Genomic DNA, 13,970 nt, shown 5'->3' on the forward strand with positions numbered 1-13,970 from the left:
ATTCACTGCAGAGTGATGTAATGCTAAATTTGTGATGTTTTTATCAGCTGATTGGACTCTCATTCTGATGGCACCCATTCACTGCAGAGTGATGTAATGCTAAATTTGTGATGTTTTTATCAGCTGATTGGACTCTCATTCTGATGGCACCCATTCACTGCAGAGTGATGTAATGCTAAATTTGTGATGTTTTTATCAGCTGATTGGACTCATTCTGATGGCACCCATTCACTGCAGAGTGATGTAATGCTAAATTTCTCCATCTCTGTTCAGAAGATGAAAAAACTCATCCACGTCTTGGTACACATGCAGCAAATTTCCACTTATGGGTGAACTGTTCCTTTAAATCAACATAAGCGTTTGAAATCTAGAATTTTCTGGGTCTTGTATGATTTAAACAGAAAATGGAACGGAAATTAACAAGACCTCCCGAGATTTCGCTTTTTAACAATTAATGGCAGCAAAAGCAAGACACAGGACTATTTTAAGTAGTAGAATAAACAAACATCATAGTACTTAAAATAAGAAGGTCTATAAATATGAATAAGTTCACTAAGGCGTGGTTTTAGCGCAACACTACTGGATAATACATATATAAACATAAAGCCTTCTACACATTCTTACGAGAATATCGATCAGTGCCCAGATTATCGCGTTGTTTTTACACACCGGCTCATAAATACGTGGGCTTGTCAGCTTGCTTGGTTAAAGCCATGGTTTTCTACATACCAGTGACATTTCTTCCTGTTTGCTTTAAATAAGAGAAGGACAGTTGACCGTTTAAGTGAAGAAAAGCGAAGTTATCCGGAAACTATGAAATACTTACAGCATATACAGCATATACAGGTTCAAGTTCTGCCTCTTCTGTTGTGGGCTCACGCTTTTCATCCACGAGGTAGAGGAAAGTAGTGCTGTCATAAAGAGTTTGTGTCGCCACCTAGCTTGGAGGTTATGAATTGTGTGACTTGTTAGTGAGTTACAGTAGTACACAAATTATTGTTCATTTCCCCTTGAGACAAATTAGGAACAAACGTAGCCTATTGATATTGTGGAATTTTATATTTTGAAGATGTATTTTACATCTAAATTTGAAGATGTACTTGACATCTAAATTCCATATTCTTAGTCTATTAGTCGATTTCTTTACTAATTCCTCCATTGCATTACATTGTATAAAAATAGCCACTATGGCAAACCGTTATAACATTTATTCTTTTAAAATAACTAGCATCTATTTCTATTTTACTATTATTATTATTGTTATTATTATTATTATACCAATAAGCAGTTCAGTAGTAGGTTAGTAGCATTTTTTAGTTTCCTATCTGATGACAAGTAAATAATAATGTAATGACTAATCAGAATAAGTATTTTATTGTTCAATCAAAATCTTACCACTGAGATTAAATTTGTTGTATCAACTGGAATATAGGCTACATTAGATAGTTTTTAATAAATAATTTTAATTATAGATATGAACTTTTTTGGCTATCTAAGAAATAAGTAGGCCTACTAATAAATAGTAAAACTAAAATGTCTGAGCAAAATTAGTCATTAATAAAATGAATGACAATTTGCAATTTGTAGTAGCAATGGAATATTTAGTTGTCAATTTATTGAGATAAGTACAGTGACTAATGGAATAAATATAAAACGTGGCACTACTAGACACTACCTTTTGTAATAAAAGGTTTCTTATGTAACCTGACTTTTAAAAATCACTTTTATTAAATCCCTTTTATACAAAGCAGTTTGAATTAAAGGGGTCATATAATGCGATTTAAATTTTTCCTTTCTCTTTGAAGTGTTACAAGCTTTTGGTGCATAAAGAAGATCTGTAAAGTTGCAAAGACTAAAGTCTCAAATCCAAAGAGATATTCTTTATAAAAATTAAGAGTCAACCACGCTACCTAAAACGGCTCGTTCTAACACGCCCCCACATACCTACGATGTCGATGTGGGAAGATTTGCATAACGCCGCCCAAATGTTCACGCAAAGAAAGAAGGCATAACTTTTATTCTCGCTGTAGTATTGTTGTTGCTGCCGCCATGTCGTGAAGACGCTGTGTGTTTCGTTGTGAAAGCGAAACTACTTTCATCGTGGCTTTAAACGCATTGCGTTACTGTACAGGGAAGAGGGAGGATATTAGGTCAAAGTGACTCGCGCTCGCAGCAGACTCTCATGTACTCATGGTAACAGATTCTGCAAGAGCGTATGCGTGCTCCTGACGCAACAAGTATCTGGTTTCCAGTCTCTCCTTTGGATGACTGGCTGTCTGGAGACGAAGAGCTTTTAACATGAAGAAAATGCATAGCCAACACTGTATCTGAAGCAATACAGTTTTAAAACTGACGTTTGTGGAACTGCGTTGAGTTTTAACCGATTGCATAATAGTTGCTCAGACTTTTGTCATTATTTCTACTTTTCTAGTTGCATTACAGGATCGAACTGTATCTGGAAGCAGTCGTTGGCGGATTTTCATCACATCTTTTCTTCAATCGTATGTGTTTTACGCATATGGATACTTTTCCGGAGCGCAGACGGTAGATTATGCATTCCACAGGATGGGTGCGAACAATGGGAAACAGAGCGGGAGTGAAGGTGAGTGCCAGAATCAAACTCTCACAGCCAGCCACAATGCTGCTTTTCCACTGTTAAATCTCGGTGTACAGCAGCCATAGTTGTGTCAACGTCACTATTCCCCCTTATTCTTTGTGGGCAACACTAGCTTTGCAGAAATCTCTTGTATCAACTGTATTTTAGAGCATACTTGTCATTCTCTGTTATAGGTTTTGATCAATTTTAAGGGACCCTTTAAACTTGCAGTTAAAAGACTTTCTGATGTTTCTGGCATTGGGCCATTAAATACACATATCACATGAATATATATAATATAAATATATATTATGTCAGAATAATTATAATTCTCCCACGTTTGTTTGAACTGCATTTTGCTAGATTGAACCGAGGAACGCCCTGGTGCTTAAATAGTTAATTTTCTGCATAGGAATATAGAATTCATACATTAGAATGTCACCATTAGCCTACTTAAAACATGCCTAAAACAAATGTAAATGTAACATTATTCATTGTTTTTAATGTTTGAGAATTTTGGTGTTTATGCTTAACAATCCTGCTATAAATCGAAATATTTATAATATATTTAGCCTTGCATCTATTTTTTGTTGTCCAATTCATAAATGCACATGAAAGGACTCATATCCTTCTCTGTTTACCTTTTGTCACAGACAAAAAGAAGATTTTGTTGCTGCTTTAAAAAGGAAGCATGGTTCTTAAAGCAGATTTATGAGAACTAAAGAGCTTTAGGTTTGGAGCTAATAAGAAACGAGTCTGTGCCGACATCAGAGTGCACAATGCAATGGTTTTACTAAAGTAACCATCAACAGAGGGTGTGTGTACTTTAATAAGCTGTGAATCATGGTCTAACACATACCATCATTTAGCTTGTGGGCAGATTTCTGCATTTTCCCCCCAACATATAGGAATATGACAGCGATTAGAGGTCAGGGCAGAGACTGTCCAGTGTCCATTAAAATATTAATGTTGAAGGTTGCTACTGATTGTGTCCTAATAACCATGAGCATTCATGCCAGAGATTTTGCTCTCACAGAGTGAGTTCTTGGCTGCGTGAGAGACTTGTGGTCTTTTAAAGCACACCAGATTGCTCTGGAAGGTCAAGGTTTGGCCCTCAAGACTGGCATTCAGTGAGAAAACCAACAACTCCCCACACGCAGCTCTCCAATTTACATATTTCACATATCACAGTCTTTTGCAATGTTTGCTGTTATCTTTCGCTGTTGAGATCCTTACAAAGTTGATGTTGTCTACTGATTAGTTTAGCTATTTCTACTTGGGACCTCCCTTGATTTAATTAAACATAATTAGATGAGATGATGTCTGTGTTTCATTCAAATGCACTACATTCAACAAATAGTAAATATACACTTTTCCACATTAAGTGGTATTTAAGTGGCTTCAATGCATTAAATACTTAGATATAGTCTCAATTGTGAGATGTTTTTCAGTTTTTTCCTGTTTTTCAGCATTGGTTTTACAAACAATACAGTATGAGCATTTAATGCATCATGAATGCTTTAAAGCAAATATTTGTTCATGTTTAATATGAACCTCTAACAGAGGGAGTCACAGTCAAAGACCATATTTTCTTCCTGCCAGAATCAAACTCTCACAGCCAGCCACAATGCTGCTTTTCCACTGTTAAATCTCGGTGTACAGCAGCCATAGTTGTGTCAACGTCACTATTCCCCCTTATTCTTTGTGGGCAACACTAGCTTTGCAGAAATCTCTTGTATCAACTGTATTTTAGAGCATACTTGTCATTCTCTGTTATAGGTTTTGATCAATTTTAAGGGACCCTTTAAACTTGCAGTTAAAAGACTTTCTGATGTTTCTGGCATTGGGCCATTAAATACACATATCACATGAATATATATAATATAAATATATATTATGTCAGAATAATTATAATTCTCCCACGTTTGTTTGAACTGCATTTTGCTAGATTGAACCGAGGAACGCCCTGGTGCTTAAATAGTTAATTTTCTGCATAGGAATATAGAATTCATACATTAGAATGTCACCATTAGCCTACTTAAAACATGCCTAAAACAAATGTAAATGTAACATTATTCATTGTTTTTAATGTTTGAGAATTTTGGTGTTTATGCTTAACAATCCTGCTATAAATCGAAATATTTATAATATATTTAGCCTTGCATCTATTTTTTGTTGTCCAATTCATAAATGCACATGAAAGGACTCATATCCTTCTCTGTTTACCTTTTGTCACAGACAAAAAGAAGATTTTGTTGCTGCTTTAAAAAGGAAGCATGGTTCTTAAAGCAGATTTATGAGAACTAAAGAGCTTTAGGTTTGGAGCTAATAAGAAACGAGTCTGTGCCGACATCAGAGTGCACAATGCAATGGTTTTACTAAAGTAACCATCAACAGAGGGTGTGTGTACTTTAATAAGCTGTGAATCATGGTCTAACACATACCATCATTTAGCTTGTGGGCAGATTTCTGCATTTTCCCCCCAACATATAGGAATATGACAGCGATTAGAGGTCAGGGCAGAGACTGTCCAGTGTCCATTAAAATATTAATGTTGAAGGTTGCTACTGATTGTGTCCTAATAACCATGAGCATTCATGCCAGAGATTTTGCTCTCACAGAGTGAGTTCTTGGCTGCGTGAGAGACTTGTGGTCTTTTAAAGCACACCAGATTGCTCTGGAAGGTCAAGGTTTGGCCCTCAAGACTGGCATTCAGTGAGAAAACCAACAACTCCCCACACGCAGCTCTCCAATTTACATATTTCACATATCACAGTCTTTTGCAATGTTTGCTGTTATCTTTCGCTGTTGAGATCCTTACAAAGTTGATGTTGTCTACTGATTAGTTTAGCTATTTCTACTTGGGACCTCCCTTGATTTAATTAAACATAATTAGATGAGATGATGTCTGTGTTTCATTCAAATGCACTGCATTCAACAAATAGTAAATATACACTTTTCCACATTAAGTGGTATTTAAGTGGCTTCAATGCATTAAATACTTAGATATAGTCTCAATTGTGAGATGTTTTTCAGTTTTTTCCTGTTTTTCAGCATTGGTTTTACAAACAATACAGTATGAGCATTTAATGCATCATGAATGCTTTAAAGCAAATATTTGTTCATGTTTAATATGAACCTCTAACAGAGGGAGTCACAGTCAAAGACCATATTTTCTTCCTCAAAATAAAATCAGGATGTTCTGGATCTATTCCAGTGCAACCAATTTTTTTTTTACCTAAATAAGTTATCCAAAGGAAACCAGTCAAATATATAGTGAATAATAACAAAATAAATCAAGCCAACACCAAATAATAGAATGATTGTCTAAAGGATGCTAAAAGGGCCTTTATTTTTAAGTGTTCAGTCACATACTGTAGATGAACATAGAACTTATTTGGTTGGTTTAAGGCTTTTATGTAATTGTAACACTGCAATCTTTGGAACTGGTTTAGAGAGTCTTTCTATCTAACATTTGTACCTTGCATATAAAAAGAAATCAGTTAAAAGTCCACACTGTTTTTATTATGAATATCTTGCACCTCATAAAGTAAGCCTGTATTCAGTGTTCTCTCCATAATCATAAAAGGCGCTTGCTTATTTTTTCAAATTTCATGCGAATCATATGGTTGAGCATCTATGGCAATAGCTTTATAGAATTCCATCAATGCCATGTTCGTGCAGTCAATTAATCTCATTAGCAATGAAGCGCATTCTTCAGAGACAATGAACAATAAACAATGCATGTGATGTAACCAGACATTGCATTCAAGGTGAGTGTCTGAGCAGATTCCACTTTGGTTCACTGATTTCACTGATCATTTAAAAAAACGGGCCTGAAATGTCTTTAGTGATATCACTAGAAGACTATTTAGTGAAAAACAGGTTTGTTTACAGAGCAAAACACATTTTTTGCTCAGCATGTGGAAGCTCCATCAGGCAGGCCATTTATGGTAAAATAAAAGCTTATGTGAACTCGGGTTGTGTTTTCTCTCTCATCGAGCCTGTAAACATGCCTCATATGTGACCTGATGCTCTCAAGTGCCATTGAAACAAACAGGAGTGTTTAGGAAACTTTCACACCAGGGCATGTTGTCTTAGGTTTACCGTTATCCAAAAATAAAAAAAACTGAAATACATTTGTTCTGCTGGTTATTGGCAAAATAAATGTGGAATCAGCACGACTAATCAAACTGCAAATACAAAGAAACATGAGGCTTAGGTTTACTATTGTGTCTTTCCTCATTTGGAATCGACTTTTTCAGATATTATAAAATAAAAGGCTTCTCAAGTTGCATTCCAAAAAATGTCATCATCACCAAAAAAGTTATTTTGGCTTCTAGTTTTCTAGTAACTTTTACATCTTATATAACATGGAATTTTTTATGTGATTACTCTACTGAACGGTACCTCATCTTGCACTCTTAATTCAAATTTAGTTGGGCCTGTGTTTTTTTTGGGCACAGTTTTTTCATAATGTGATTTGTAAAAAGCTTCAGCTTTCTTTTTTTTCTTGTCCCTGCCATTGGGGAGTCTCTGTGGGAGGCATCTGGTTTGTTATTCTAAGTTTGTGATGGACAGAAAAAGAATGCCTGGCATTTATCGTAAGATTTGGTGAACACTGTTGCATTCATTTTTATTATAGGCCTATTTATGTTATTTATGCACGCTTGACAGATAAAATAAAGTCTTGATATTTAATGCTGTGTTTTGTGTATTGTGAGCATTGTATATGTAGATATGTGTAAGTTTGCTAAATATAAGCTCTTTGCATACAGTATCTCTTTCTATGGCTTTTGCTTTTTGAGGCTAATATGTTGATTCTCTATTAGTGTTGTTGCTCTGGGTGTCCTGATGTGTCCTGCGGGTGTTCTTTGTGATTTTAGGGAAAGGCAGTTCCAGTATTTCCTCCGACCTGAGTTCAAGTACAGATCAGACATCAACCAAAGCTCCAAAGAATGCAGCTACCAGTGAAGGTAGGCATATGGTCTTCATTAACCATCACTAGCTAGCCTTTAGTTTTTTCTTGTTTTGCTCCTTTTGACTTCTTGATTATTTTGGTGGCCTTTTTTTGCGAGGCTATAAAAACTTAAAAATAAACTGGCCATCACAAACACTCTGGAGTTTTTTTTTATCCCTTTTCTCTTTTTCATAATCTAGTCTCCAAATCTGATCCAAATCCATAGTGGTGTTTAGAGTTGCCTCGGAGGGAAGAATCTGACTGGGTGTGTTTGGGTGAATTGTGTGAATGTGGATGAAAATAAAAAGACAAATGCTGGGGATCTTGTGAGGCTGGCTTTTGAGGCCCTTTTCTTGCAAGGCTTTCTTTGTTTATTATTCTGGGTGGGATTTATTAGAACACAGTTGTTGGTATGATTCTGCTCTAATAAATCATACCCAGAATAAACAAATGATGATTCCAAACAAACCCTATAATGTCAAAATTTGTGTTTTGTGGCTTTCAGTCCAAGTCTGTTAGCTTTGAGGTCATATATACACTATAGGGTGACTAAACGTGCCATTTTCCCAGGACGCATCCTGGCCAGGATTTCTATATTGCCTAAAATATCTAGGTTTTGGCTTTGTTTGCGTGTGCAGACCGATCGGTGTATGACATCAAAATACCTCGAGAGCATTTTGAAAGCATAAGGAACTGTCTGTATGGTATTTTGATGTCATACACCGATCGGTCTGCACACGCAAACAAAGCCAAAACCTAGATATTTTAGGCAATATAGAAATCCTGGCCAGGACCCGTCCTGGGAAAATGGCACGTATGGTCACCCTACACCAGTTTCCCAACCTTTTTTTAGTCGCGGCACCCTTTGGAAATTTGAATTTCTAACTTCGATATGATAATTTGAAAAGTATAGATATTCGGTACAACAGGGAAGAACTGCAGAATATAATGTCATACAGATATTTTTCATATTGTTAAAAAAAAATTACATCAATGGTGGCAATCAGTAGGCTAATGTCTAATGAAGAGACCAATTTATATGACAGATTTTAATGTAGGCTTTTATACATATGTAAACATTATTTAATTACCATTATAACTAGCTATCTCACACATTTTTGCTCCCTCAGTGTTTTTTTAATTTTACAGTGGGGTAATTTTGGTGCAGTAGCACGAGATAGCTTGATTTCAAACTTTGAATTGAATAAAACATGACAAGTAAGCAGTCAGTAATAAAATAAGAACAAATAAAGAAATTAATAATGATTGCACAAATAAAAAATAACAACAAGCCTTCGAATTAAATAAATTGCTTTTTAGTTTTTCAGGTAGGTCTAACAGTAGGTTTTGGAAGGCCAAACAAAGTAGTTTCGCTTTCACAACGACACACAGCGTCACACACGGCGGCCTAGAGTGAGTAGAGGCCGGGGACTAGAGTGAGGAATGGCCGGAGGGCTAGAGTGTGCAGAGGCGGTGGGCTTGAGGACGGCGCGGCCGTGGATTCGACGAAGGAGACTTCCATTCGATGTGTTGTCACAACCACATGTGACGACCCCAGGCTGGACTCCGCTTCGTCCACGGTGAAAGCCGATCCGGCAATCCACAGCAAAAAGTTGTTGTATTTCCTCAGCAACCAGCACGGATCAGCTCCAGGCATGACGAAGCAATATCGTCCTCTTTTGGAAGACCAAACAAAGTAGTTTGGCTTTCACAATGAAACACACAGCGCCTTCATGACATGGCGGCGGCAACAACAATACTACAGCGAGAATAAAAGTTACGCCTTCTTTCTTTGCGTGAACATTTGGGCGGCGTTATGCAAATCTTCCCAGATAGTGACGTAGGTATGTGGGGGCATGTTAGAACGAGCCGTTTTAGGTAGGTGTGGCTGACTCTTAACTTTTATAAAGAATATCTCTTTGGATTTGAGACTTTAGTCTTTGCAACTTTACAGATCTTCCTTATGCACCAAGAGCTTGTAACACTCCAAAGAGAAAGGAAAAATGTTAAATCGCATCATATGACCCCTTTAATAAGAATGTCCCTCCCCCAATGCCTCCTCCAAACAGCAAGTAGCAAATCAACTTCATGAACAAAAGCCAGAAAAAGTAGTTTCCTGCTAAAAACTTCCTGTTGAAATACAAAAAAACAATACATCAACATGGGAAGAACCTGCTCAACAAGCAGTTTCATTGGATTTGTAAATCTGAAGGTTAATAAAATAATGTGCGAAAGAACAGACAGTAATATGCGTTTCTCAGTGGTTGTGGTTGTAAAATGTGCTGTGCATGGACTTGGGTGGGAACATGAAGTAGACATGAAGGAGGTGGATAGCGTGTGCAGTGTAGAAGGTTGCTCTCCAGTGAGGGCATCCTCAGAGCCAAACTGTGGTGTGTGTGTGTGTGTGGTTGCGGCCTGCAGTATATCCAGCCCTCAGTGAGAGCAGATCTTGTCTCTCCTCAGCCTGTCCACAGTAATGTCAGAGCGGTTCTTCCAATGACTGCCTCTGCGGCTTTGATTTACACCAGCTCCGCCTTAAACACTGCAGATGGGAAGACGCTGTAGCCACTGCTCTGTATAGACCGAGCCATTGTCTCTCTTTGCTTACAATTTGGTCTTGCGACCAGCAGAGGTGTTAAAGGGATAGTTCACCTAAAAATGTAAATCCTGTCATCATTCTGTTACTTATATAGGACTTTCTCAGTTCTGTAGAACACAAAAGAAGATATTCTGAAGAATGTTTTGACTGGTTTATCTATATAATGAAAGTCAGTGGGGTCCAAAACAACATTGTACTCGTTTAATATGGACAAAAAGCACTGAAACATATTTAAAAATATCTTCTTTTGTGTTCTGCAGAAGTGAAAAGTCATACAGGTTTGGAATGACATGAAGGTGAGAAAATGACAGATTAAAAAAAAAGTTTGGGTGGACTATTCCTTTAAAAGTGCCTTTTTATGTTTGTAAGCTTAGTTAATGTTACTTACACCATTAGGTGAGCCAGAACTTTACATGTTGAAACGCTCAAAGAAACAGGATAATATTAAACTTGGAGAGGAGAAAATATTTTAGCATCAGAAAAATTACAAACTTCACCATTCAGTGTAATATTACATGTGACATATTTACAGCTTACAGGACAATTTAGAATAAAATGACAGAACCAAATGAGCAAACTCTTGATTTATTCAAAGCTTGAAACCAAACCCACATGAATTGTGGGTGGTCATTTAGTCTCCACATGTTTGCATTTTACAGGGGTAGTTTATGAAATGTATCGTGGACAAACTTGGGAGTCCTTTTTTTAGATTAGCACTGAGTGCTAGCGAGGCATTTTTGTGTCTTGAGTTATTTCATTTTAATGTGTATGTGTGGCTCCTCATTGTTTGCCACTCCTGAGATGGAAAAGCGCAGCCACTCATTTGCTCCATAGTGAGTCATCTACGGTGTATCAAGCCGAGCACTAAACATGCCACTGTTAGTAGTAAGTCATGGGGCCATTTGACCAAGGAGAAGTGGGCAGAGCAGCTTCAGAGCTGTCAGATAGTATTGTTCTGAGAGAGGGCCCTTTCCTACCAGCACTTCCTCAGTGATAACCCCACAGGAGCTTGAACCCTGTTGCATGTGCTGTGGTGTGTTTTTGTTGTGGAGTAAAAGCATATGTCAGCTCAAAATTGTCAGTGCTTTGTAGTTTCCTGTAGTTTTCTGGAGCTATTTATATGGGATATTTGGCATCAGCAGCCCTTACAGCGGTCTTGAGCTGTTGTTGATGCCCCCTACTTTGATCCCCTGAACATTCCAAGTGTGATTAAATGTGTTACAGCGAGCAGTTCAATTTTTCAAAGATCAGTTACTTTAAATGGAATGTAGCACTTGACCCAAAACCAATCTGACCCAGATCACTTTTGAACTCCATCATGGGTTGCATAATGCTATTAGGTATTGTTATTAGGTAGCATAATAATAGTCAGTAATGATAACAACAACAATATTATTATTATGATTATTATTATTGGATCATGCTATTAGGTATGCTGCCTATTTAAACTTGTAAGACCTACCTGACTTTTGAAAGTTATCTTGGCTATGGATTATCACAAAATTATCACGGTTTTCACAAAAATATTAAGCAGCACAACTGTTTTCAACACTGAAAATAATAATAAGTGTTTCTTGAGCAGCAAATCAGCATATTAAAATGATTTCTGAAGGATCATGTGACACTGGAGTAATGGCTGCTGATAATTTGACTTTGCCATCACAGGAGTAATTTAGATTTAAAATACGTATGTAAAAATAGAAAACAGTTATTTTAAATCGCAATTACATATTATATTTTACAATATTAAAGTTTTTACAGAATTTTTGATCAAATAGTGTGAAAAGAAAAATTATTTTAAAAACATTACCAATCATTACCAAAAAAACTTGCCAACCCCAAACTTTTAAACTGTAAATCAACTGTCTGATACTGTACCGTAGTACTGAAACAATGCTTTATTTGTAAATAATAGATCAAGCTGTTCGTGCAAAGTTGCCAAAAATGCACCAAAATGTACAGTTATTTGTGGACCCATAACATCTTTTGTTGAAGGTGTGCTCTCTTATTTTAAGGTTTATAGTCAGGCCAGGCGAGAGCATGGACAAAAGCTGGATTGATTTTATCATATGTAATTAGCCTAGCAGGCTTTGCTAGTCCTGCTGGAAGTAATCATTAGCCCCTTGCTAGCTACATCTTAAGGAAACATATGTTCTCTGTTTTAATCCCTGAGCTGTAAACTACAACTCTTAAAGATGACCCAAGGAGCTTTTCGTGAGGCTGCACGGTTCTTAGTACGTTTGGATGATACTCATGATTTTGGCTAAGGCCGTGCTTGATTTATCAGAAAAAGTTTGTTTTAAATTATATGTCAAGGTTATTCCAAAGCAGGGCAAGCTCAGCTGTTTTTAATTAAATGAGCTGATGGGAACATAGTTCTGTTACGTCTGAATTTTTCACCGTAGAGTTCCCTTATTTTTTTTTACAGTTTGTTAACTTATTAGCAATGACAGATGTTATACATCACATCAAATATCTTTCATTCTTCAGTTCGAACCTTGAAATTGGTGTTTGAAACGGTCATCCAGCTCTATGATTTCCATCCCTTCGATACTTTTCTCCCTAGACATTACACTTAGGCTCTTACTAAGCTCGAAATAGTTTTGAATTCCTGTATGAAAGACTGTGAAAGTAAAAATGTACGTCAGGCCAGTGGAATTCACTCTCCTTGAATTTGGGTTTGAAGGGAGTGCAGACTGACTCCCCAAAGGAGGAGTAGTCTTTATTAGATTAGAATATTGTTCTATACAGTGTTGGAAAATGGACAGTGGTAGACATTTTATTAGCTTCATATTCATATATCAGTCAGTCTATGTAAACAAATGAAGGAACACTTTGTGCTGTGGTTGAATAATGTTCTATTGAGTGCGTATCAGGTCTATCACATGCTGCTTTTAGGCAAAGTGTCTTAAATTTGGAAAGCTCAGGGGCCACAAAGCAGGAGCCTTGTAGCCTGAAGGGCCGCAAACCAACTTAGTAAATCATATAGTAAATCCTTTATAATATTTCACTTGTATGGTGAGTAGACAATTTAGTGAAGGATAACCAAAAGTATAAGTATTTTTTAATTAATTAATTTTTTACATTTAATTTAATAAAATTTTGTATGTACACTTTTTAAATTTTTTTATGATACAGTTAATAACATGACAATAATAAGGTCCTGTTTACACCTGGTATTTAGATATGCTTGGGCGATTGGTAGACAAGTATCACAAGTTGACAAGCGAAACACATTTCCGTTTATATCTGGTGTTTTAATCTGTCTCTTTTGTTCACTTTCGGCCACTTCTTTCCAGATTATACGCAGGTATATATGGGCTTTTTCTGATCTTTCAATCTAATATTGCAAAATAAGTTAGCACAATTTGCATAATAACACAAAAGGAGACAACAGAAAATGATACAGAGAGCAACAGCTTTCGTTTCTTCTCTAATAGCCACAGAACTATGCCAAATGTTTTGGGGTTTGTGTTAGAATCAGAACTGGAAAGAGAAGACCTTTTTTGCGCCTTCAATCTTACGATTTCAACCCGCAAAGTTTAAATCCCGTTTGGAGAAGGCAGCTGTCTTCAGTGGCTGTTCGAATGCTATTAACAACATGATTGTTTAAACTACGAAAGCAATTCGGTCGAATGCTTTTTTGACTACCTCTGGAAGTGGTCAAAAACAGGCAAGCTCAAAACCTTTCAGACCCAGTTTACACCTGTACATAGTGTTGTAATCTGATTAAAATGCATCTTCATTCCAGGTGTAGCAGGGCCTAAGTATAGACTACCTGTTATATGAAAGGGAAGGTCACTGTAATAGAGCAC

The 13,970-nt window shown here is 36.7% G+C and overlaps 2 protein-coding genes across 4 annotated transcripts in view; one reads left to right on the plus strand and one right to left on the minus strand.

Moving 5' to 3' along the window:
* LOC107585545 (UPF0415 protein C7orf25 homolog) overlaps positions 1-905 on the minus strand; it is a 4,108-nt gene extending 3,203 nt beyond the window's left edge. The window contains exon 1 of one of the 3 annotated variants that reach the window (XM_016272612.1): positions 836-905. The gene's annotated coding sequence lies outside the window, so the exon portion shown is untranslated. The other 2 variants (XM_016272602.1, XM_016272621.1) reach the window with 2 other exon arrangements.
* Positions 906-2,235: 1,330 nt separating this feature from the next.
* LOC107585539 (F-box/LRR-repeat protein 7-like) overlaps positions 2,236-13,970 on the plus strand; it is a 37,301-nt gene continuing 25,566 nt past the window's right edge. Inside the window, exons 1-2 of the mRNA XM_016272589.1 lie at positions 2,236-2,602; positions 7,483-7,572. Coding sequence (XP_016128075.1) covers positions 2,566-2,602; positions 7,483-7,572 — 127 coding nt within the window. The 5' untranslated portion in view covers positions 2,236-2,565. The remainder of the gene's footprint in view (positions 2,603-7,482; positions 7,573-13,970) is intronic.

This window comes from Sinocyclocheilus grahami, unplaced genomic scaffold (assembly GCF_001515645.1).
Source record: "Sinocyclocheilus grahami isolate Dianchi unplaced genomic scaffold, SAMN03320097.WGS_v1.1 scaffold5.1, whole genome shotgun sequence".
Classification (NCBI taxonomy): Eukaryota; Metazoa; Chordata; class Actinopteri; order Cypriniformes; family Cyprinidae; genus Sinocyclocheilus; species Sinocyclocheilus grahami.